Source organism: Pyrgilauda ruficollis, unplaced genomic scaffold, assembly GCF_017590135.1.
Source record: "Pyrgilauda ruficollis isolate IOZ18807 unplaced genomic scaffold, ASM1759013v1 scaffold18, whole genome shotgun sequence".
Lineage (NCBI taxonomy): Eukaryota > Metazoa > Chordata > Aves > Passeriformes > Passeridae > Pyrgilauda > Pyrgilauda ruficollis.
This window is the reverse complement of record NW_024516984.1, coordinates 10,663,713-10,689,853: the sequence shown is the minus strand read 5'-3', so window position 1 is coordinate 10,689,853 and position 26,141 is coordinate 10,663,713. Positions and strand designations below refer to the sequence as shown.

General features: G+C 37.4%; 1 protein-coding gene across 2 annotated transcripts in view; it reads left to right on the top strand.

Moving 5' to 3' along the window:
- Window positions 1-26,141, top strand: part of PREX2 (phosphatidylinositol-3,4,5-trisphosphate dependent Rac exchange factor 2) — a 171,664-nt gene that overhangs the window by 28,023 nt on the left and 117,500 nt on the right. For both annotated transcript variants that reach the window (XM_041464435.1, XM_041464434.1), the window contains exons 3-7: window positions 15,832-15,903; window positions 15,979-16,101; window positions 17,996-18,100; window positions 20,794-20,895; window positions 22,603-22,764. In XM_041464435.1, the coding sequence (XP_041320369.1) occupies window positions 15,832-15,903; window positions 15,979-16,101; window positions 17,996-18,100; window positions 20,794-20,895; window positions 22,603-22,764 (564 nt within the window). The remainder of the gene's footprint in view (window positions 1-15,831; window positions 15,904-15,978; window positions 16,102-17,995; window positions 18,101-20,793; window positions 20,896-22,602; window positions 22,765-26,141) is intronic.

Genomic DNA, 26,141 nt, shown 5'->3' with positions numbered 1-26,141 from the left:
TTTTGGGTTTTGTAATAGAGGGTATAGTACTAATGTCCCATCCATAGCCCTTTTTTCCTGCCTCCTTGTACTATTTACTTCTTTGGAAGACTTATTTAAACTAATTGATGAAGTCTTAATATGTTGTATAAGTGAATTCTAAAATAAGTGCTTAATGGTTATTATTTCTTAAACGTAAATATCTGACTAGGTAGGAAGTCTGCTCTGGGCTTCTGAAGTCTTTGTTGTTGTTACCCAGGTATTTGTCTTTCTTGGAAGTTCCAGGTTACTTTAAAATTGCTAGAAGTCCTGTTGTTATTTTGTACTTAAAGAGTGTTGATTTTATTTAGCATGGTAGTGGATCTGATAACAGTCAATGTAGTTGACTCTTTATCAGCTCCTCTGAGTGTGCACACTGCTGACAGAGCCCTTTACAGTGGTCATCCTCTATGCATACACACAGTGAAAAGTCAGCTTTAGCAACATCTGATTTGATTTATTCATAAAGTGGTCAATAAACAGAATTGTTACAGGATAAACATTGAAAAGACCCTTATCAGTTTGCAAAGTCAATTTTTTGCCAAAAATCAGTGACCAGGCATGCAGTTCCTTGCTGAGAGCAGGACTTGCTTCATGGAAGTAAGGCAAAAGCAGACATGTAGGTCCTCCTGCCTATCAGAGTTGTTGCAGCCCTTGCTCCAAACAGACACAAACAGTGAAGCTGCGGATGTTTTCCTGTGGTCAGAAATTAATCCACTGGCGTTCATGGGGATTGAAAAGCACATACATAGTCTAAACATAGGAGCTGGAAGGATTGTGTCTACTTGGCTTGTCTCTAGTGCTCAGGAATCTCAAAAACTAGACACATCAGACCTTTGGGCAGATTTTACAGCCCTGGAAATTTTGAGACCGAATAACCTGAAGGAACTGCTGATAAGTTTTCTTCCGGAGATCGCAGGACCTTTCACATGAACATTGAACCCACTGGTTCAGTACTGCAGGTCAAGCTCATTCAGACTTCATTAATTTAGCAGAATTACAAAATTCTGCTGCCTAATCTAAAAAAGTTTTAAATAGCCCATAGCTCAGCGAGCTCACAGACTATGAATTATCATGATCAGCCTTATGTAATGACTTCCCACTGAATACAGAAGAGATTTTGGACCTTAGGAGGCCAAATCTGCCAGTCCTGTACTATATTGTATGATCCCATGGAAAAACAGTAGTCTGGTTTGTTCCTAAAAAGGAGGCTGTGGGACACAAGATGGCAACTTTAAGAGTTAGATCTGGATCATGGAATTCTCACTCTTTCAGACATAAGAGCAAAACTTTGCCTCAGTTCCTACTTTAACAAGGAAATGAACTGAACAGGGCAAATGCAATAAGCAATCAGGTCTTTTATTTTTCTCCTTTGCTGTGAGGGGAAGGAAGGCACACATTTCGTTCCAATGAATGCTGAACACTTCAGGAAGAAGAGAGATTTGTTTTATTATTTGTTCTCATATAATTCCCTGATATGGTAGTCTGGGGTGACCATGTAAGAATCTGATTGTGAAGGAGCAGGAGTCATGTCTATTGACAACTTTGCTTGTTTCTTTGTTTGAGAAATTTCCAGATCTTTGCATGCTGGTTAAATGAAGAAATGTCAAGTAGCTTTGGGATAGCTGCCAGACTGACAACACTGCATTGAGACTTGTGCAAGGTACATTCAGAAACCCTTCTGGCTTCACAGTATGCTGTAATCCAGAATTTCTCTGGCGGAATTTTTCATGTGCAGAAGAAATTTGACAAAAAGAGACACTGTGCAATTATAATATACTTATCCATTTGCTGAAAGGGAGCATGTTACGAAATCTTTTCAAATTCATGTTGGTTTGGAAAGTGAAAATAAAAATACAGATTATTGTAGGGTATTTAGAGAATGACTTAGTCCTGCTTCCTTGAACATAGTTTTTTGCACAAGTAGGTATTTGTATAAAACCATGCCATTCACTTTTACCCATTTACATATAGGCTATGTGACAGATGGGGTGTGTATTTCCAGTTGACTTCTCAGTCTGATCTTGTTGCTGATCTGATCCTTTTCATGCTTTAGCTTATGAAAAAGGCCCATGGCTAAGACCCCTTTCTGTTTGAAAGTGCACCAAAACTTGATAATACAACATGACCAGGAAATGGCTTTGGCAATTGAATGCTCGAAATACTTCTTGCACTGACCTCACAAAGTGTGTTGATCTATTGAGCTCCTAAGGCATAGCTCAGCCAAGAGCAGCTCTGTCTTCACTGGGGATTTGCCTTCGGTTTGGTCCACCTTTTCTGCACATAGAGACTTCTAAAAAATTTTAATTTTTTTATTATTTTCTGTCAGGCTTATTTATTTGAGCATGATCTGGTTGCTCTAAATGTTGCCTGCTTCTGTGCACTTAGTCTTGTCTAGAAGGACACAGTAGTGTTGGGGCCTCCACCCACCTTTGTTCCTTAGGTGAACTTTGATTTTTAAAAATAGACAGGAAATTGTGCTCTTTTCCTTTGGTTTATTTCTTTGAATGACAGTGAAAAAGAAGTGTCCTTGCTGTCTGAAAGGATAGTTGAAAAACAATATCTGGATGTCAGCCATCCTTTCGGAAAATGAGACGAGCTTTACGGTGCTTCCAGAAGGGATGCTGTGACCTGTGTTCCTCCTTAGGACTTCTTTCATCTGGAAGTTTCCACCCTCAGGTGGGACAGTTCTGTGCTCTAAGGCCTTGTCATAATGTTGTTAACACTGAGTGAAGGCATCTCTAGAAGGCTGTTCTGTTGCAGTGGTTTTTGTATTTCTGTTTTATATGGATACCTGTCCACTCAGGAATCGAAAGGGTTCAGTGCAATATTTGCATGTTGTCAAACTTCTGTTCACTCATATTAGTCCTGGATGCTGAGTTTCATTACACAGAGAGTAAAATGTGGTGTGTGCTTACTGTGCTTTGTAGATAATGGAAGAGACTGCAAGGGAGGAAAGGAAATGTTCCCTAATACAAAATTAGTTATTATCTTACGCTAATGTTTGAACTCATATTGTTCAGCTGATTTATCAAATACAAAAGGGAGCACAATTTTCTTTGATGACGATTGTATTTCAAAAGTTGTTGCTTTGAAGTGATCATCGAGAGAGGGCTTATAAAATCATGGGTAAGATTTAAGTTTTTCTATTGTTTTGTGTGATAGATATAACCCCACTATTCCAGACCCAGAACAGATTTTTAAAAGCAACACTTAAGTTACAGTAAAATATCAATTATGTAGTGAGCAGTATCTCATGTTAGTCATCAATGAGTTATTCTTGTCATAGAAATGATAGTGGCAATATTAGTGCTGACACTGTATCTTGGATTTGTGCTCTTCTGCACATTTGCTGATGGCAATTCTGGTGAAGTAGAGTATTAATGGAAAGGAAATTCCATAAAAATGATGCTAAAAATAGGATTAAAATATATCATAACATCCGACAAATGGTTGTCTTCTTGTAAACATTAAATCTTTTTGTTTGTTGGACCCACAGTGATTTTCTCTTTAAATGAAAATGTATCAAACTAACATCCTGTTACCTAAATGTTTGCACTGGCTTGGGTCGGTAAATGCCCAGTATGTTTAGGATACTTTTTGACATATGTTTTTGTTTCCCCTCTTTAGCCAAATGAGGGGATAGTTTTGCTCTTTCCCTCAGGTTTGAGGGAAGGTAGGGAGCTCTTTCTGCCCTGTAACACAAAATATAGGGGCTGGGTAAATGTTTGGAGCATAGGCAGTGAGGTTCCAGTGCTTTCGCCTGATTTGGAGGACATGAGTGGAAGGAACAGGAACATGGTATCCAAACAAAACAAGCCAAATTATAGTCAGCAAACAGGATGATAAACTTCCTGGAAGCTTTTAGTTTATTGCTTAAGTTGATGTAATGATAAGTTCAGTTTGTGCATTTTTTCAAGCTCTTCTTTTTAACAAGAGCAACAAATTCAAGAGTACATACTTCTGCTTCACCATTTAGTTGCTGGAATTTATTTTCTGACAAACATAGCTGTTTGTTTTAGTTGAATATTTTATTCTTTTAGTTAGTTGCAGTCTGTAGCAAACTTGAGAAGTCAAGACTAGAACTTAGTTCCATAATTCAGTCAAAGATATTTTAAGGATGTGGGCTGCTGCTGCTATGTAATTGGCCATACTATTTTAGGACAGAAGGTTAAGGTCAAATCTCTTGTGAATGATGGTTTTGTTTATCTATAGAGATAGCATCCATTGTGTAAATTATTGCACTGCAATCTTCACAGTAGAAGAGGCTAGAAAAATATTTTGAAATGTAACTCTATTTTTCCTAAAAAAAAAAAAAAACCTGTGGAAAGTTTCTAACTGTGGATTCGGCAACCTCACTCTTTTCTTATCCCAGTTTCTTTCACATGCTGGTGGAAAAAAATCAAAGTTTAGCAATTAGTAATTTTTAACAGGCAGTTTGGAAAAAATGAGATAAAGCCTGAAAGACCAAGCAAGCTGCTTTTCTTTCATTTTCTTCTGACAGAATTAGTTAGTGTAGTGTCTGCTTCATTTGTATGTGTGAAGTTACTCGTCTGGGCTTGCACTTCATAATTTAAAGTGAACCCATCTTCCTGCAATTTTTTCTTCCTTAATTTTTGATATAAATTTGAAAACTGAACGCCTGGAATAGTGTTAGTAGAGAGCATCTAGCCCTGACCTCACCGCTTGCTTGCTCCCTCTCATTCCTACATGCAGGATGTAAGTGAAGAAGGAAGATGAAGGTGTTTCTGTAAGGATGATGTAGAGACTGAAGAAGACTTTCAAACTTGATGTTGGGTCTCTTCTTAAAGCTACTCCATAGCTGTGGATCTGCTCCTGGAGCCATTTTACCTTCATTCCCAAGCCATCTCTACCAATACATTCAGGTAGTCCCACAGCCTGGATGAGTTGTGCCATCCATAAGCTGTGGCACCCATAACCTGCTCCTTAAAAGGGATAAGTCAGGCTTCCTAGTGGAGAAGCAGCACCTTGTAGTCCAGAAATGAGACTGTGATCAGAGTAGCTTTTATTATTGCCCAACAGATGAGCTTCTGCATGGCTCACTGTCTGCAAGTGCAGTGCCTTTGGCTGGCCCCTGTATGGCAAATTATAGTAGTCTATTATGGAAACAAGGAAAACCTGCAGAGGCGTCATTTCCTCATCCAGAGGAAGCATGGACTGCAGGATCCAGAACTATTGAAGATGCTGGAAAACAATATTTGATACTTATTTATGGTTTCTTGATTTCCTGGTCCCACTAACACCATTGTTCCCTTGTGTTGTTCTTAGAAAACTGGTATCTGGAGCTTTGAATGGTTTAGACAATTCTTTTTTTTTTTTTTTACTTTGGAGAATGGGAACTGAAAGGATGTTGCTCACAACAAATTAATGCGTGAAGTAAAAAATTCAAATAAAAAAATGTTCCATTTCCTTATGTAACCTTATGTAGAAAGACTTAGTGAGACTTGAGTCTGTGGAATCAACGTGGGTGTTTTGGTAAGCAGCAGTGTGTCCTGGTATGAGTAGTATTCAGTGCTGTCAAACTCTGGTTGAGTATTTACAGATGGCATCTGCCACCAGCATGCTCTGTTTGTGCTTGTCTGCAGTTATGGTGCAAGTGGTCTGGTGAGGAGGGTGGCTTGCATGATGCTGTGACTGCTGAATATTCTCCTTTTAATTTAAATAGTGGCACTTCAGACTGTCCCCATGGAATGACTGGGCATGACAGTCTCCTTGTACTATTTTCACAGCTTCAATATCTAAAAAAAAAAAAAATCCCCACTTCTCTCTGCTTCAACCAGAGGATTATGTAAAGCTTTTGATTAAAGCCTAAAAGAATGATGGAACTTATTTCAGGAAAAATGAATAATAAACTGTCATCTTAGGTCCCCAACATTCAAAGAAAAATTTCATTAAGAAGGCAAAGCAAATGATACTGCAATCAGGTTTTGTCTTCTGTTTCCCCTATAAAAATGAATGAAAAGGGCAAAACCAGCCATGCAGTCTGTGTTCCTGAGGAGCACATGCTTCCCAGACAGGGCAGTGTGTTGTGCAATTATGCTGGGAACTCATCAAAGCCAAAGACAGGCCATAAACCTACATGAGACAAAAAAAGGGCCTGTGCTTGAATAGCAAAAGGAGAAAAGAAAGGACCAGTGAGAGAAGTATAGCCTGTGAATGAGTGAGGGGTTTCTCCCTAGCATGCATGTAGAATCCTGGTCCATATTTCTTGAAATTAGGAATTTATTTGACAGTAAGACAGTCCAGCTAATGTGGACAAATTCAAATGTTCACCATCTATTCTGGATGTTAAGATGCTCCATTTAGTTTTCTAAAGTCATGTACTCAGTGATCATTGTATATTTCAAGATGTGGAACCTCTTTGATGGATGTAAATGGTGATTAGCATGTAAATATCCTGTGGTATAATTAATGTGCAGCAGATGGACAGATGTGTGGATATTTGCTTTATGTATAGCATGAAGTAAAAAGAGCTATTTTTCTTTATCATCTACTCTTTCTAATAGTTATCAAAACAGTAAAGAAATAAAATATGAACTGTTCTTTGAATTTGCACAGTTGAAGTATCCCCTGAATCAAATACAGTCTAAAAATATTATTAATCATTGCTTTTTCATGGAAATTGGTTCAAAACAATATTCATGAGACCAGCTCAGGGTAGAGAATAGAGACATATAACAATCTTTTGTTTGTATCAAGCTGTGTGTAAAATAATTAAAATTTTTATATTATTGTATTCTTTTTGGAATGGAGTTAAGACAACTAACATTGGCATCTAATTTTTCAGAAACTAATAGTTTTCTCCTCTACTTATTTTATTATTTGTATAATATATGAAAGTTCTGGTTCAAATTGAAAAACGTTAACTACTTATACTGCAGTGTTAATTAAATGATGGTTGCATGAATTGAGACGTCATTGCATGTGAGTCTGTGCACATGTGGACCTGTTTAAATGGCAAGCAATAGGAATTATCCAAGACATGTTTCGTTATGTAGGCAAGCGTTCTGATTGTTACTGATTGGGAAAGAACATAAATGGGATGTTTCAGCTTTTTTTCTGTGATCAGGAGGGCGCACTTTCTAGAAGTTCTGTGCTCACTATAGCTTCCCTGCAGGCTTTGCGAAGAATTGAAACTGGGGAAGAAAACTGCTGTTTCATATTCTTCCTTCCTTCGTGTTTTTCTTGGCACGTGTTTGCAAATGCAAATGGCAGCCAGAACTGGCAATGAGCAGTGTTTGAGAGTACATTTTATTTATACAACTCTGAAAATAAAAATTTAAGCTCTCTCAAGCATTCTAATTCCTAATTAGCATCTAGCCATATTAAACATTAAATAACTTCATAATTAAGGACTGTGCATTCCAATATTAGAAAAAAAGTGTTGTGTTGAAAATTGCGCCTGTAAAAAAGGGTTGGTGGGCTTTCATTATGATTGCGTGTCAGTATTTTCAAGTTTCCTCAGTTTATATGTAAAAATGTTTATTTGTTTTTTCGTAAGCTGCATTAATTCTGAAGGACCAGATAATTTGTTTTCATTGGTGCTGAGTCAACTTTCCTCCATTACTCATATACAATATGAATTAATACTTAAATTTAAATTCTGGAAGTGGAGATGTAATATGTTATTTCAGGTTTCCTTCTCATAATAAGTGATAAAGATCATGGCTTTCTTAATTCTGGTGGATATTTTTGAGTCAGAAAGGACTCACACTGGTCTTCAAACATGTTAGTGGACTTTAGCAGGATATAGGAGATGTACAGAGGATGACATTGTAATATTTTTGAAAGGTGAAACTATTATTTCTTAAATTGAACCAGAAAATCTAAATAACTCTTTTGGAGGGGTCATTTTTTGACAAATGTGTTTCTCGTCTTGTCCTCTCATGTATTTCTCATCTTTTACGCTTCCTGAAATTACTCGTGTGTTTAAAGAATTAAAATTTGTTATGTAGAATTGAAGAGTTGTCTCAGAAATATTCTAGAAATGTTGAATTCTTCATAATTGGTCTTCTCCTCTTAAAAAAAAAAATCAGGAATATCCTAATTTTCTGAGTAAAAAGTGCATAAAAATTCAAGATTTTTTTCCCCTAATTGAACAGAGAAAGATATTCTTGCATAAAAGAAGCAGAAACTGTAGTATGAAGTATAAAGGCTTCAAACATACGAATTCTTTTCTAATTATGATTGCAATATAATGGGAACATACTGTTACTTCCAGATGTACACTTGTTCTTAGGTTTCCTAGATTTTTGTTTTGGTTTGCTAGTAGTGCACACAGCTGAATTCACTGAGCTTTCCTAACAAGAACCTAGTGTTCTATAAATTCAGGAAACAGCTGACTTTTGTGAGAGGTAAGCTGTAGTGGTAGACGTCATTTCTTTTACATTTCAACTTGAGTGATACAAGACCAGTTATGTCTGGTTAGCAGTACATTATTCACTTCATGACACTTCCCCATTCCCACAGGGAATTCCACATAGTACATAGTATTTTTTTCATCAAAAAAATCTTCAAAATGTAATTAAGAGGAATCTTGGCATGCTGGAAGCATTTTGTTTATTGATATGGATGCCTCTTGTTTGGTCAGTTTGTTGCAATCCCAACAGACTGTTCAGAAATGCACGGGGGTCAGGTCAATCTCTTTTTTTTTGCCTTCCAGAACCTCTCTTGGTGATTGAAATGTAACCTGTTTGTATTTTTAGTGGGATAAAGGCTTGGTTAGCAGCAGCCCATGTTACATAAAACTGCCTTCTGCTTATCTTGCAGGTGGGGGTACATCACGTATGCCAGTATATGGCCTTTTACTAGAGCTCTGGTTAAGCTGTATTTTAATTAAGCAAAAATTTAGGTGGTCTTCTAGAAGTTTGCTGTATGTGGCATCAGATCACAGGAGCATGTATGAGCCAGCCAGACCTCCAGCCTTTGATTTGGTGAGATTTGGAATGATCTCAACTGCAAGTGTGCAAGTACCTCCATCATTACTCATCAACCAAACTTCTGTTGACAGCAAGAGCACAGCTAGTCCTCAGAAGAACAGGTTCCCAAAATGAGGGTAATAGATATCCTTATTTTAGTGGCAGGATTCTTGACATCTGGGAAGAAAAGGAATAGATGTCTTCTGAAGTGGGCCAGGAAAAGGTGGTACTAAATCTTTTTGAGAATGGCTTCAGTGCAAGGAAGAGGGTGGAGACATCGGACATCCTGCCTGGCTGTGTGGAACTGGACTTCAGCTATAAATCTCTTGCTTTCATCTGCAATGGAGCTGAAAGGAAGGAAGGGATCAAAAGTGAAAGCTCAGGTGATTTTAGAGGTGGGGAACATGAGTTTAGGGGGCACTTCCTCGTCAAAGAAGGGAACTGACTTAAAAATCTCACAGTGCATGAAAGAAAGAACAGTATGTCCAGTAAGGAGTTGAAAAATATCGTCATGACCTCCAAATGCAGAAAAGGTGATTGAAGGTTGAAGAAGGATGAGGAAAAGTTTTTTTTTTGCTCCACTCTTAGAAATTTTATGATATGATAGAGAGAAAAAAAAGATACATGATGGAGAATGGGTTGATGATCCCAAAATGTGTCAACATATTAATAATGTATGAGAATATTATGAAGATACATATTTTTTCAAAGCATTAATGTCTTTATCTGTGCGTGTACTTATGAATTCATGTTTACTTTAAGTCAGGGATGCTTTTTCAGACAGACTGATGCCTCTTAGGATCAGATGAATGGAGAAGTGGATTGTTGGGTAGGTTGTGAAAAGAAATTATTGCTAGAGCAGACAACATTGCAGATGTTGCCCATCTATTCCCTCTGTGCTTACAGGCACTGGAATATGATGCCAGCTTTGAAAGTAGCTCTAGGTACAGCAGGGAGAAAGAATGTATCTGACCTTGGCTGATGCTCTCGCTGCTGGTTGTGATTCATCCAGTCCTGCAGGCAAGATGGGAGAAACAGGTGGTGCCTCAGCTGGTGAATCACTGGAGAGAGAAGAAGAGTCTTTTGTTCAGTAGCAGAAGCCAGCCTGAGCAGCTACTGCCACTGCTGCTGGCACAGGTTAATGGGAAGGGGAGGGTAGGAACACAGTGTTTGCCACAGCTGCTACTGCTGCTGGAGTCTTCTCTATTGATTTTTGTGTTTTTCCTCCTTGTGGCGAAATCAAACAAAAGTGCTTCAACAAAACTGGCTTGGTGTTCTTCTGGGACTTGGAATCTGATGTGCATTAATTATAGTGTGCAAAACTGCTGTGCTAAATGCTACCTCAATGCCTGTGAACTGAGTTAGCCAGAACAGACTAGTCAGCTATGACAGAGAGCAGTTTTCTTCCCAAGTACAGATCTTCATGTTCTCTCTAGGATCATTTGGAATACTGTGAAAGGATCAAAATATTTTCCACCATCCAGATGCCTACAGTTACATTAAGAATGTAAAGAGAGAACATAGAATCTACAGGTATTTAATAGTTGTATTTCTAAATTTGTGAAGATGAGGTTATTATCATAGACACAGAAAGGTTGTATAAAAATATGAGCATTTCTTTATAGTGGCCCCCTTTACAGGATTTTGTCTTTGTGCAAAATAAAATTGTATTCAATTTTAATGTCCATAACAGCTAGCTAGCTTTATTCAGAAGGCTTTATGATAGGTTGGGCACTTCACTTCAACTGGTTTTCCTAAATTACCTTATAAAAAATTACCTTATTAAAAATACATATTTTTTGCAGTTCACCTTGGTTTTGTTTGTGGCAGTGTAGATTTAAGGGTAGAAACACTGTTAAAAGAATTCAGAGGGGAAAAAATAAGTAACTATTTATTTTTTTTTCGGATAAAACCCAATATTTATTTATAGGCTTAATCCCAAGTAGGATTATTACTTTCAGAAAGATAGTTACCTATCTTGTGTGATCCATGAGCTCTGACATAATTTCTGCACTTTTTATCTGTAAAGAAGGCAAAAACTCTTTGTGCCCTGGGAGTCTTCTGCAGGCAGACTTCTTTGTTTTCCCTGATTTCATTCCAGATGTCAGAGAAGTCATTTGTGCTGTTGGCAGCTCCTTGTGCTATCTGTAGCAGTGGTAGTTTTTTTTTGTTTTGTTATGTTTTGTTTTTTCAACAAAACACAGAGCAACTATCAAGAAAAAAATCCCACCAAACAACAAACAATGCAACTCTTATTTTGATAAGACCAGAAGTCAAAATCCCCATAACAGGAACCCAGTGTGTGTTCTCTGTAAAAAAATGCTGCCTCACAAAATGGCAGCTGATCAGCAGACAGGCAAAACCATTAGTTTTTATTTGTCATAATGAACAAATTCTTTTATAATTAGTTGAATTTGGATTTTCAGTGTTTTATGATTTAATTTTCATGCCCATTGCTTCCTGTATTGTGTTACTGCAATGCCAGGCAAAGGGTAAAATAATCAGACCAGGGAATAGTGCAGAAAGTATGTAACAGTTTGCAGGTAAGATGAACCAAGTGTGTAATTAGCTTTGTAGCTATTATTAGCATGGAATCATCTCCAAATTATTCTTTGCCACCTTTCTCAAAGTTGAGGGGAGTTACTCTTCTCTACACCACCATGGTACAGGGACCCTGAGTCACAGCCAAAAATAGGGCCATTTTTATGTTCCCAATAGGACCTGAATGGAGTCAGGGAACTTTAGCACTAAACTGTTATCTTATATATTTCCTATGTAGTTGCTCCCCTATTCCAAAGGACTTAGTTGGACCCCCATGTTTTCATCTTCAAGTTTGTGAGACTTACAAAGATCATAAAACTTCTTACCATGTGACTCTCCATATTTAGAATTTTGTTAGCATTTTAGGGTATTTCTTCTCCAAAGCAGATATGTGCTGATCATGCAGATGCCATTTTGTGTTGATGAAGTTTCTGGGAGGATGCTTTAGAAATTTAGGTTTGTAATTTGAGTGCCAAGCTTTGTGGAGCCAGGAGTTATGGCTCTCTGAGTGACTCAAGAATATTCCTAGAGTGACACAGTTTTCCATAAACAGTTCTAAAAACTGACAAACAAAAGTGGGTGTTGTTTTCTTAATGTGGGTAACAAACATCCTCATTTATGTTTGCTTTTCATCTGGTCTTTGAAATTGAAACTGCTCTTTATGGTACCCAGACAAGCTTCTGCTCTGAAAAGTTGTGTGGAGATGTCTTAAAAGAGAAATCGCCAATAGTCTGGCTGGCAGAGAGTGCCAGGAATTGCTGTTCCCTTTGCTACAGGGTTGAATCCCTATACTATAGCAAGGTGGATAGAATGCTGGTGGCACAAAGTGAAAATCTAGAGAATTATATTCTGTTTTAGATCATGTGTCTTTGCTGTTGAGAAAATTAAGAACTAAGGGAATCTCTGCTTGAAAAGCTTTGAGAAAGTTGAGGATCCCTGTCTATGTGACATTGCTCTGGGATCCTGGAGTGCACAGTCATTTGTTATTCTCTGTGTTCGATGTAGTGCTATGATTTTCTGACATGTATGTTTGATGAAATTGTATTAGGTTCAAACTGGTTTTTCACTTTGGTGATTTTTGTTGGTTTTTTTGCTTTTTTGTAAGTGTGGAAATCATGTACGACCATTGATTCCTTCAGTTGTTTGGTCAGTCCAGGAGCAGGATCTGTTTTATTGTTTCCTTGCCATTTGTAATTGCTTTGCTCTTTCATTTAATGTGGTGCTCAGTAATGAGTGTGGACTTGGAGTCTCATGCTTTAAGTACTGTAGTAAGTTTTAGAAGGAACTCAGTGCTATTTCAGAGAAGTTCCTGACTTCTTGATTTGGTTTTTTTATTTTTTGGTTTTTTATGTGTCCATTTCTTTAGTGAATTGTAAATTGGCTGAGGTGTCCATTCTACTTTTATATTTTCGGAGATGTGTTTTTTCTATGGTTGATTAAAGCTTACGTGGTATAATTTGAAAAGGTTATATAATTATTTCTTTCCATTAACTGACAGCTCCTGAGTAGTTTCTGTCCATCCTTATATATTTTCCTTTTAAAGTCTGTAATTTCTGTGCTGGGGTCCTCCTTACAGTTGTATCTGAAAATTGCCTGCTTTTTCTCTGCTTACTAATTTTTGCAGAAATGCTTATGGTTGTCCTCAGTTGATGCCTAAATAGTTCTGGAGATTTTATGAGCAATCAGCCCTCTCTGAGACCTGTGTGTTTATGTGAGTTCAGAGACATTAGTCTTTTCATAGTTGCAGTGCTGGATTGAGGTTATTTTAAATTTTAAAAAAAGGAATTACTTCTCCATCCTCTTGCCTGATGATGGCTGTCCATTCTCCCTGGCAAAGTACTAGTGCAGAGGGGTTATGTATGTGGAGTCTGTGGTGTCTCTGTGCTCCAGGAAGGGAGTTGATAAGGGGATTTATGTCCTGGAAACCTGGGTTTCATCAGTTCTTTGCATTATTCACTCCACAATGGGTGAACTCCACAAGGGATCAGTTTTGGAGGTAGACACATCCATCCCTACCTGTGCTCCCCTCAATTCTCTTAACACTACTCTTGTAGAAAATGTGAATTATTCAAATTATTTCACAATATGTGCAGTTTGTAGAACTTCAGGTAAGTGCCTGAAAAATTCAAATTCTCACATGCATTGCTTTTTGAGACACAGCACAATGATTTTTTTCAGGAAGCAAATGTGCACTGATAGGAAAAACAATGGAGTGCTGAGCAACCTGGTCTAGTGGAAAGTGTCCCTGCCCACAGCAGGGGGATTGGGACTAGGTGGTTTTTAAGGTCCCTTCCAACCCCTAGGCCATTCTATGATTCCATGATACTGTGAACAGGTGGCAAATCTCAGGGCAAAAACTGGCCTCATGACTACACTACCCCTGCAGAATGAGCACAGCAGAGTATTACAGGGGCTTCCAAGAAGCTGCAGGAAGGGACCGAAGTTGTCCCAGGCCTCCCTACCTTATTTAGTGATTTGTGTCTGGGCTCTGCAAAAGTTTGGATTTTCCTGGATTTATTTTCTGATAACCTCTGCAGATGTGATGTCTGGGACAGTGCTGCTTGGACAACTGTTTATTACAGCTGATATATTCTCTTCTTGACCTCATGACTCCCATCTAGTGTCTTGAATCACTTGGGAATAACTAATGCCTCAGCACTCAGTTCCTTCTTAGTTTCACTATCAGCCAACTTAATGTTCACCTTCCTTCAGAGTTACAGGAAATGAAGATCTTCTTAGATAACATAAGTGCAGATGAGCAGTATGTTTGGTCTATGGGGAAATAATGTGAACAGAGAGAAATTACAGATGGTAAAAATAGATGTGAGTTTCAGAGGTAGTTCTTATAATTCTTTTTTCCACTTTGATTCTAAAGCATATTTAATGGTTTTGCATGGTTTAGTGAAAACTTCCAAAATTTAACTAAGAGTCATGCAGGCTTTCACCCTTTGCGGGATTGGTTGTAGAGATAATGCACGCAGCAAATTTGCCATAACCACTGGGGCTCTTCTTAGCAAGGAATGATGTAAATGGCTGTCGTCCACCATCAGTTAACTGCTGCAAATGAGTTAATGGCATTTTTTTAGCACCAGTAAAACATTAAAAAGAAAGCACAAATAGTCAGGAAAAAGACGGGTTTAATGAACTAGAAAATCTACATCGTTGTACAGAGCGATAGGAAACATACAGTGTGCTGGCAGTATTCCAGACTTAATTCAGTTTATGTCCTGGATAACTAGATTTGACTCTTGAGTAATAAAAATGTGTAATGCCAGTTACATAGTCCTCTTCAGCAGAGAAAGGAGCATTGCTTGGGAATGAAAATGTTTAAGTCCCAACAGAGGGCAAAAAGGGCTGCTGTGACTGCTACACAGGGGTTATTTATTGCCTCTTTTATGGAATTTGCACCACGCCAGAATTTAGATGAGCTCATGTACAGTGTACAATGCACAGTGACTCGGAGCTAAATGGTTATGAAAGACGTGACATTTGTGCACTCATGGTGCCAGGTTTTAATGACGGAAGAATATGCATGTCTGTGTGAAGAATTATCAATGTAAGATTTTAGTCTACAGTTTGTAGATACTTTTTAGGACATACCAATATCTTTGTAATGAAATGAATTAATAAAAATTAATTCTGCTCTTTGTACATGAGATATTTGCTTACTGTACACGTCTTCTTTTTGTGTCCAGTTCTTGAATATAAAATAAAAGAAAACATACAATTTTGGTATTTCATTGATGGTATTACTAACTTCTCATTTGACCTCTGGGGATTAGGTTCTTGGGGAAGGAAGAAGGAAGAGTTTTCAGTAATCAAAACCAGGTGCAGCTGACTATTGTTTAAGCCAATTTACTTTACAATAAGTTTGATTATTAATATGTCTGAAATCTGACTTTTGGTTGCTATGGTAAAAGTTACATGACATAATAGTATCTTCTGATTAGTTTAATTTGGAAATTAGCATCTTATTTTGGCTTGCCTTGTGCTCAATTTGTAAAGTAATAGATGAGATTTTCAAAATTAATACATTTTTCTCTTGCTTGATTCTAATATGAGCGCAGGATGGAAGTGGTACTTCAGAGAATGTTCAGTTTCTCAGCTTCATTAATATTTTACTCTTTTTAACACTGTGTAGATAGGTCTTTCTATCATGTTAGAATAACTGAACTACTAAATGATTTATAAATAAAGAGCTTGTTTTAGATTCTTAATAATATTCTGATGTGGCTCTATATCCAGTTTGGGAAACAAATTAAAGCATAACATGCCAGAAGTTGTTCAAGTCTTCCTGAAATAACTTTTTCCTTATTTGTCTTGTTTCATGCAGGCTTTTCTTCACCGAATGATCCAATGTGCTGCAGCCAAAGTGGATAAAAATGTCACAGAAGAAACAGTTAAGGTTAGTCTCGTAATTGCATTTTTTCTTCTGTTTTGTATCTGATGTTTCACTTATGTATGTTTTATTCTTTTGCAGATGTTGTTTTCAAATATTGAAGATATTCTTGCAGTTCACAAAAACTTCCTGTCCCTTGTGGAGGATTGTTTACAGCCAGAACCTAATGCACAGCATGAAGTTGGAACCTGCTTTCTGAATTATGTATGCTGTCTTTTATTTCAGCCTTTTTTTCACGTGTTTCTTTAATTTCTTGCCTTTATTAATTACTATCATGATGATAAGTGTGCACAGTCATGAAGCCTAAATATGACTTGATTGTGTAATGAAAAGTATTTTGAAGTTCATCTCTTGGTCACTGTCACGTCCAAAAAGAAAAAAAAAAAAAAAGAGATGGGAGGACAGTGAAGAAAGAACATATTAAATGACACTAATGGTGTTTCATCATTTTTATATTCACCAGATCAGCTCAGGCTGACAAACTGAGTCCTGCAACTTGGGTGAAGCTGTTCCTTTGTGTTAGATGGAGGTACAAGGTTGCATGCAGCAAGAGTAGTACTATCTTTTTATTCCGGCTTTGTGCTATGCAAAAATGTGAATATTTAGTAAAGAATTGTATATACCGGATCAAATACCTCCATGGTTCTGGATTGTGAAGATATTTTATTTCTAACAACTGCAGTGCCTCTACAAACAAGTGTGTTTGTATGTCCTGTAGTAATTGGTTTCTAGGAGTATTATTTTTCCTGTTGGAGCAAAACAAGGATGTTACTGTTACAGAGCTTTGCAAAATGAAGACAAATTGGTTTGCTTTCAGTTGTAGACCTAACAAAAAGTCCAGGTTTCATTGTTATCTCTGCTTAGAGTTCCATTTGTTTAAGTCTTTAATTATTCATTGTGACAGGAGAAACCTATTAATGGTTAGTGGAAACAATTCACAGAAGTTGAGTAACATCAGTTTTTAACTTTGCAGAAAAATGGATCATATTTGAAAACAAATGTTAGCAGACAAATTGGATAATAATGTCAACAAATTAGCCACTCATTTTGCATTTTCTTCATGTATGTTTTTATCCTTTGTGTTTGTGGTAATTCTAGCTTGAAATATTTCAGTGAAACCCTAAGAAGAAGTTCATCAAAGACAAATGTAAGGTCTTTTATCTGGGGGAACATAATCAAGGAGTAAAGCACAGGCTGGGATCTACCTAGCTGGGGCTCGGCTCTGTGGAAAGGAACCTCAGTGTCCTGGTGGACCACCATCGCAGTATATCTCAATATGAGTGAACAGCGTGCTGCTGTGACAAAAAAAATAAAGCCAAGAGCATGCTGGGTTGCAACAGTTACCAGCAGAGCATCACCAGCAGAGATAAAGAAATCATTATCATTGGCTGCTCAGTGCTTGTTAGGCCACAGCTGGAATTCTGTGGTTGGTTGTGGTCCCCACTGTACGAAGGAGATGTGGACAGTCTGGACAGGTTTAAGAGAAGAGCCACAAGGATGATCATGGGAAGTGTTCCATGTGGCTGACTGAGAGAACTGACTTGAGAAAAGAAGGCTTAAATGAGACTTTATCACTATGTTCCAGAATTTAAAAGGTGGCTACAAAGATGGTGACTCCCATTTCACAGAATCACGTGGATAATAGGAGGGGTAATGAGTACAAGTTTCTCCCAGTGAAATTCCAGTTGGACACCAGAGAAAAATTTTTCACAGTGAGAACAATCAGCCATTGGAATAATCTCCCCAGGGAAGTGGTGGATTCATCAACACTGGACACATTTAAGATTCCACTGGACAGGATTCTGGGCCATCTTGTCTAGACCATGCTCTTGCCAAGAAAGGTTGGACCAGATGATCCTTGACATCCCTTTCAACCTTGTTTTCTATGAATCTGTGTTTGAAATTCCCAACTGGTGCTTCCAGACTGTTCATAATTTGAGGCTGGACCTCAAATAATAAATGTATGAAGAAGAGCTGACTTTCTAGAATGAAGGCCATATTAGCTATGCAGCTTTGCAAATGGTTCATTCCATGTTTTATTAATTAAAAAAAATCAAAATGACAAGTGAAAAAACAATGTCTCTTCTTGTTTCTGCAGAAAGAGAAATTCCGTATCTATGATGAGTACTGTAGTAACCACGAGAAGGCACAGAAAGTTCTTCTTGACCTGAACAAAATAAGAACAGTGCGGACATTTCTTTTGGTAAATAAACTTTGAACTGGTGCTCTATCTTCATATTTTTTTTAGATTTTTTTCCACCTCCACCATGTAACAAGTGCAAGCACACCTGCAAGTGGTTAGCAGACAATTTTAGGTGGGGGTGGTGTTTCCAGAGGAAGAGGGTGGTTAAATCATATTTTCACTGCTGTGCTTGGATCTGTGGATAATACAGAACTAGGCAGTGTGCCTTGAACGTACTGGCCAGGAGACAAGGGTGTGAATCTCTGTAAAGGAAAAAGAATAGGATGAAATAGATGAGGAGGGATAGGGAAAGGAATTATAGAAAGGAGCTGGAGAACTCAGTGCGACTTCTGAAGGGAGGTCCATATTCTGGTACTGTAGCCAGCGCTGTTGCAGACAGAAAAGTCTTTTGTTATGGATCACAGAGTAGCCATTCTAATCTTAGATGCTGACTTAATCCAAGGTGAAAGAAACAGCTCCACAAAGAGTCTTTCACTTTATAAGACAAGTAAGGAGTGGTTTGAAAATGTTAAGTGTGATAGTCCTTGTAGTTTTTCAACAGCAAAACCAATTTCCATGTAAATACTGAGTTTGCTAATAGGGGATTTTAGTTGTTAAAAGCAGGATTCAGTTTGGAATGATTTTTGTGTTTCCTCCATGGTGTCCTGTGGTAAAAAGGTCAGCTTTGAAATGAGTAGTCTACTATATTGGAACTGAAATACCTGAGCAAGTGTCCCTGGATATGCTATCAAATTTTGGAGTGATCAGATTTGATCATTGTGTTTTGGGACTGGAGAACAAATGACCAGCAAAGCATCACAGATGTGTTTGAGAAAAAAAGATTCTGCCAATGTTGAGAGTATCACAAGTCTTCAGTTAATTTTATTAATTATTTTTAGCATGCAGTAGGGTTCCACTACTGCTGTTGACAAAGTTCTTGGTGAAATCCTGTTGCATCACACTGATGCTTTGAAAGATACCAGATCTGACTCCCCAGCTGCACTTACTTACAGCCAAGTTAATGAGCAGTGTGGGAATTTCCTTATTGTGGGAGATGCTATGTGACATGAGGCACCATCTGCCTTTTTGCTAAGAACCTCTTACACAGAAATGGTTATTCACAGTTAAAAACTGTTTCAAAGTTGTCCTATTTTTCCTCAGTGGTTGGCACAGTATATTTCACTTTGTCCCAGACTGGGGAGCGTCACACACGTGGTTCTTGTATTGGGAGCAGCATGGCCAGACTCAAGAAGAAAGGGTGAATGCTGACTACAGAGGCAAAAAGCAAAATACTCTGGAGAAAGATGGCAAAGAGCTTGTTTTGTGACAAAGGAAGCCAAGTGTGCCATTGTGGCAGTTCACGATGTCAGTTTTAGGTGCTCCAGGGCATATGCAGAGGACTTTCTCATCTGGTTTGGGTTCCTCATAGATTTAGGGCATGATTTGAAGGCACAGTCAAAGCCTTCTGGGCACACCAAAGGGGTCAGGTCATTAGAGTTGTGATTATCTATAAATCACTGGGAGCAAAACCAGAACTTTTGAGGCTTTGAGTATAGAGGCAGTTGTTGTAATAACTACAGTCTGCATTGACATTATCTTACTTGGTCTTTATCAGTAAAGCTTTTATGTTTGGAAGTGAAATCCTTTAGGCTAAAGCATCCTTTAGGGTAAGACAGAAGCTGGTTAAGCATGACTACAAAGCAGAGACTCCAGAGTAGGTGTACAGATCCTTTAGCAGCACTGGTTGTAGGATAGGTGTGTTGGGTGGCCACCCAGTTGTGCAGCCTCTGTTCCATCAACAGTGTGTCTGCATCCAGATCTGTGGCCTGTGTCGACATCTCATCTGGCTTAAGCTGCTTTTGTTTAGTGTCCTCAGTTTAGACAACTTGTTCTTTGAAGCTGAGATTATCTCATGCCCTTGCATCACAATTCTTTCTGATCTCTCCATAAAATAATTGTCATCATTACTTTAGGTCTTTATGTACTTAGACTTTAATTCCAGCAATTTCAAATATTTGCTGTGATGTACTTTGTGTGTTTTCTTATCCCCAAAAGCCCTTATTCTTTTCTCTCTCTCAGCTGCTTTTACTGCATGCTTCCACCCAATCTTTAGGTTACTCTCTGCTTCCATAATCAGATGTCTTGTTGAAACTTTTTAATAGCCTTTGGCACACAACTTCAGGATATTTTATTCATTGCACATCAAATTTAAATATAGAATCATGAAAATAGAACATGGTTTTTTTGAGGTGTGTATTAGGATGGCCACGTTCAAACATTCAAACCATCTTTGATGCTACTTAATACTGCAAACACTTTTTAGAAACAGCAACGGCTGTAGTGGTCACCCTGAAATGTTTTTATTTTTGTTTGTTGAAGTCTGAAAGCATATTTTGAGCATTTTATTTACTATTTTTTAATTTCAAACTGTAAGAAAAAGTCCTCTTCATCAGACTGGATGAAGAAGGTACTAAGGCAAGAGGCCTGCATTCTGCCTTTTTGACTTCCTTGTCATGTGTGATAGCCTGTGCATGTGTTCAAGCCTTTAGTTTTGACACTATTGCAAACCTCCCTCCTTTTTTATATATATATACCTTTATTTACACAGTTTGTGCATACTTTAGCCAAACACTGCTATATACCTATGCCCTTGTCTTTATTTCTGAAATTTTCTTGGGATTTTTCAATAATTTGTGAACCTGTTCCCACTCCAGAACTGCATGCTCCTTGGAGGACGGAAGAACACAGATGTACCCCTGGAGGGATATCTAGTGACACCAATACAGAGAATATGCAAGTATCCCCTTCTTTTGAAGGTACTCACAAGATTTTTATTGAGGACTTTATACTTCCTGTATAAAACTGGTTGCTAAGCATGTTTCTGAACCCCAGGAACGATCTTTCTATGCAGTGAATTATCTTTTTATTAAGAGATTAGATCCAGCCTTGCTCCCATTAAAGCTGGTGGCCAGTTTTCTGACATCAGTATTAAAAGAACTGAGGAGCTTGGCTGGATTGAGATGATTAGCTCTGTTCTGCTTGTTCTGCTTGTTCTGCTTGTATTTGTAAGGTTGCCTCTCCATTGTTGGGCAGAAGTGAGCCACTTGGGAGAGTTTAATGAGACTAATTTCAGCTGGATTCAATCGTGCCCTTGCTTAAAATGCTTGGGATAACAGAGTTTATTGGTGGTGTACTTTGATGATACTAATTTACCATCAAAAAACTGAAAATGAAAAAAATGAATGGATTTTTTTCACAAGAAAAACTTGTAACAGTAAGGTGCTGTAAATGGTTGCATGTACAATTATATGTTTATTGTTATCATATTGTGACAGCTTAAATAAATGAAAAATGTTAATGTGGTGCTAAACATTAGATATTCAAACATCTGGATTTGTAATTTTCCCTGTTAGGAAATAAAACACAAGAAAGTAAGTATTTTAAGCAAATCATTGCCTAAGAAATTAAGATCTTGTATTGCTTATTGTCCCAAACTCTGAGATGAAGACCAGAGCAGATTCTACTCTAAAAGCTACCTGAAAAATGACTGTTGGACAGTATTTTTCACAATGCATGTGTGAGTGTTGATCTGCAAAGTTGCCAGTTGTGAGGCATATGACATAAAAAATCTAGTAAGAAACAGGTTAGAATAAAAAAGATTTTAAAACAGATTAAAAATATAATCATTACAGTGAGGTGTGAGTCATCCAAGATAGCTGTGGCTTTACAGTTCCCTTGGTCTATTTTGAAATTATTTTTCTGTTCTATTTTTGAAAGGCATACAGATAAAACAGGGAAAAATGACTAATGAATTACTCTAGAGCAATGAAATGAATATATTAAGAAAATTTAAATACAGGGTGTGGTGGCAGCAGGGTTAGGGCTTTGCTGAAGGCTGTTCTGTCAGCCCAGCTGTAAATGGGGAGTTGGGAGTTTGAGACGGGAAATCTCAAACAAATGCTGGTGACTGCACTTTTGTTTACCAGCATGGCTGCCAGTAGGTCTGAAATCAGTGAGTCCCCTAAGCTATTGTTCACTGCTTTGCTGCACTGCATGAGGTTAAACAATAGTGTGGAGCTTAAGGAATGTGTTTTCTGCCCTGAGTTGCAGGAAAGGCAGGTGTTAGTTTTGACATGAGCAAACTACTGGTTTTTTTTAAGCAGAATTGTTATCCTTGCTCTTGATCAGTTGTATCCTGCAGAATATAAAAAAACAAACCCAAACCCCAAAGCTCAACATGAAGAACCATTGTTGGAGAATAAAGTAGCTGAAATGAAAACTTCTTCCTAAATCATGATGATATTTATTGTTAATGATGAGTTGCTCTTGAGTAGTGTCCTACTAGTACCATTTCAGAAGGGTTGCTACTTTTCTGCTTAGTAAAAGAGAAGACTGGCTACTTTCTTTTTGTATGCTGGTTTGGTCCTGTAATGGACCTTTAGAGATCAAAGACTGCTTTCTTGCTTTCTTTCTTTTATTTTATTTTTTTCCTTTCCCCCCCACCTTTTTCTATGTCTAAATAGGAGTTACTGAAGCGGACTCCAAGGAAGCACAGTGACTATGCAGCCCTAATGGAAGCTCTCCAGGCCATGAAAGCTGTCTGTTCCAACATAAATGAGGCCAAGAGACAAATGGAAAAATTAGAATTTTTGGAGGAATGGCAGTCTCATGTTGAAGGATGGGAGGTACTGTCATTACTGTCATAAAATTTGTTGCTTTCTATGTTGAGGAGGGAGTAACAGTTTTCCACAAGTATGTGTTGCACTGTTTTTGTGATCCTGAGGTTCTGTCAAGTCCACAGTTCTGTGAAGTCACAGCTTTTGAGATCTACTCTGTAAATTAAGTTGTCTATGACTGAGCAGTGCTATATGAAATAGCAGACTTCAAGGAAGGATAGTTATTTAGCATTGGTATTAACATGTAGCTGTGCACACAGACACATTTATAAATCCTAATGTAACTGCTGATTTTATTTTACTGCTGTCTCTGCTGGCCTAGCAGCACTTTGTCTGGTTGAAAAATATTTTGTTTATCATTTATTATTGTTTAAACATTGAGCCTATGAGTTTTTGTCAGCTTGTTGGTAGTCTCTTAATATTGGGTGAGCTAAATTAATTTAAACATATTCAATGGAATCTGTGTGAAATTTGTAGAACTTTTTAATGGTTTGCAAATGGAAGAACTTCAGTGCTCCAACTGAGTTTCGTGAAGTAACCACAGATCTGGTTCTGAGTTACAATTTTAAGTAGTAACCAGAAGAGCCACCCTTTCCTTAAGAAAACAACAAGATGAAGTAGTTGTAGCACCAAAATCTTCCTTTTGAACTGTTCTGAGCACTATAATTAGTTCATACGGAAAGACAGGTGCAGATAAGAGTGTATCTTTAAATTCCCTTGGGTGTTTTGTATTGACATGTCTGAGCTGACTGCACTGGAGTGGAAGGCAACACAAATGAAGTTTCAATGAAAGAAATATAAAGCAAACAGTGGAACCATATTCAAAACTGACTTAAAAAAGCAAAAAGACATAGGCTTTTTACGAGGCAGATTTCGACATGGAAGTAGTCCTTTGCTTTTTTGAATACTTTGCTCAAATATGCTACTTCTCTTCCTGAGAAAGCTGCTTAAGAACTGGAGGAAGAGGTTTTATCTCTTTAAGCTTTGTGTATCGCTTGCAGACTGGGAGATGTAGCAAGAAAAATGTGTTTGTTGTATGTTATTCTGGTACTGAAGGACTTTGGTCTATATAGTGGAAATTTCCTCTGTGTATGGTGCATAGGAAAGGAAGGGTTAGGGATGCAGATGGGATACTGTAGCAAAGAAAACCTCAAGTCAGACCTGTCTGAGCTTTAACTGAGAGAGTTCTCCACGAAGTCTGACAAATAACAATTAGAACACTGAGTAGAATCGACAATTTTTAAGTAGATATTTGTAGTAGTAGGTAAAAAAGCAGAAATAAGAAGTAGTTTCTACATGGCTCTGTTCCCTCCCTACACCTTCTGATTTTATTGTACCTGCTGTTTCTTGAACTTTGCTGTGCCTAAGGATGTGCTCTGGTTCTGCAGTAGTGGATTTAGCTTTCCCCTGTCATCCAGAAGGATTCAGCAGAACCAGCCTTGTCTGAAAGGAGCAGAGATCTCAACAAAGATCCCCCCCCAAATACTACTCATGACACCACATAATTATTTCCTGTATGTCCCATGTGAAATCTCCTGATCAGTGGACTTTTGCAAAACCTTTGCCTTGTTGTTAATTGAGTAGTGTAGGAAGATTTGCTTCATTCTAAATGTAGATTAAGCGACTAATTGTACTTTAATAAAAATTCTTCATGTTTATTCAATGCATTGTGTGACTTGAAATGTTTCACTTCAGGTATTTTTTTCCTTGTGTAGAGGCATTTTCAAGAACTGCTTTTCCATTTCTGGCAAATCATCTCATGCTGGAGTTCAGTGCTGAAATGTTTTGGTACAGGATGGTCACTAAAATTCGCTGTGCATTATAAGAAGGAATTTTAGCAAGTAGAAAAGTGATATAATTGCTGGTCCATATTCAGACAAAACTTTCTGCACTTATTTGTAACCCTCTATCTGACATAAAATAATTCAAAACAAATGCCATTGTGTTGTTTGTAGGATTTTGAAAAAGAGAGGACTAATATAAAGTAAAATTCTAAATATTTGAATTGAGAGGAGGTATAGTTGCCATCACTTAACAGCTCCTTCTTTTGACTAGGTGAAAATGTGTTTCTTCTTGTTATTAGCTTGAGGTTGCTGTCATCAGCAGTAACTTGTGAAGCTAAGTGTATCTGAACATTTAAATGTTTATGTGATAACCTCATGATAGGAGCAATAGCAAGTTAAGTGCTAAATACTCTATGGCAAAAAATTTTGCTAAATAATCTTTATCATCTATCACGACTTTATTCCTTCTATTATTTTTAACTTTTCAATTAATTTTTTTACTGCACTACAGTGATTAAAATTCTTCTACTTGCTTCCAATGTCTGAGTCATAGATATTTGTCAAATCCTTCTTAATGAACACACTCAAGTATAAAGTTACAGCATTATTAAATCAATGCATTATTAGTCATATAAGTTGGTTAAGAAGTCACTGTTCTCAAACTTCTATCCCTGAACAGGGAATCCACTTTCCTGCATTAAGTTTCTTCTGAATTCTAGGTAAAACATCTGGTAGGAAATATGGTTGCTTTTGGAAATGTGCTAATGAGCAATGGTAACAATAAAGAGAGAATGGTAACAATATGGACATAAGCATTTGAAACAGACTTATTCTCCCTGTGCTCAGAATATATTCTCTACTCTGTAACAAAGTAATTTCCTACCAACCTTGGTGGGTTGTTTTTTTTTGTTTTTTGTTTTATTTTTATGTTAGATTTCAGTTTAGGGTTTCACCTGTGCTTGAACTCTGAAAGGGTGTTGTTGCCTTAAAATAGGATGTTTCCAGTAGAGTTATATGGTGTTTATTGTATTTTAGCTAATTGGGTTTGATATCATATGGCAACCACAGGGTGCACAATCTGGCAAAATTGCCTTGATCCTAAGATGTGCATATTTATTAGACATAGTATAAGGTTAGTCCTTGAAATGGTAAGAATTCCAGAGCATCTATATGAGCTAACAGTATTTTGAAGGATTCCCAACAACAACTACAAAAAAAAAAGTTCCTGAATGCAGTATTTGAGAGTGGATTTAATTAAATAAACATCTGGTTTTCTGCAATGCTGAAAATAAAGAAGCAAACTTGTTGGAGATTTCCTTCCAGAAGGAAATGCTTAGCGCATTGCTTGGCCCCAACTAGAAGGAAAGGGAAAAAAATAAAAACTATTTTTAGAATCTGATCAAAGCATGACTTGAATTCCTATACTTAAGTGTCATAAAATGAAGCTTGTGTTTATTATGATAAAAATACAGATTCATGGAAAAAATGGAACATCTGTTTCAAGAAAGATGATTTTGAATATAATGACTTTCTCACTTAATTTCCTAAGTGGTTTAATTTATTGGCCTGAATTCAGAACTTGTGTAGGTGGCTGTCTCAGAT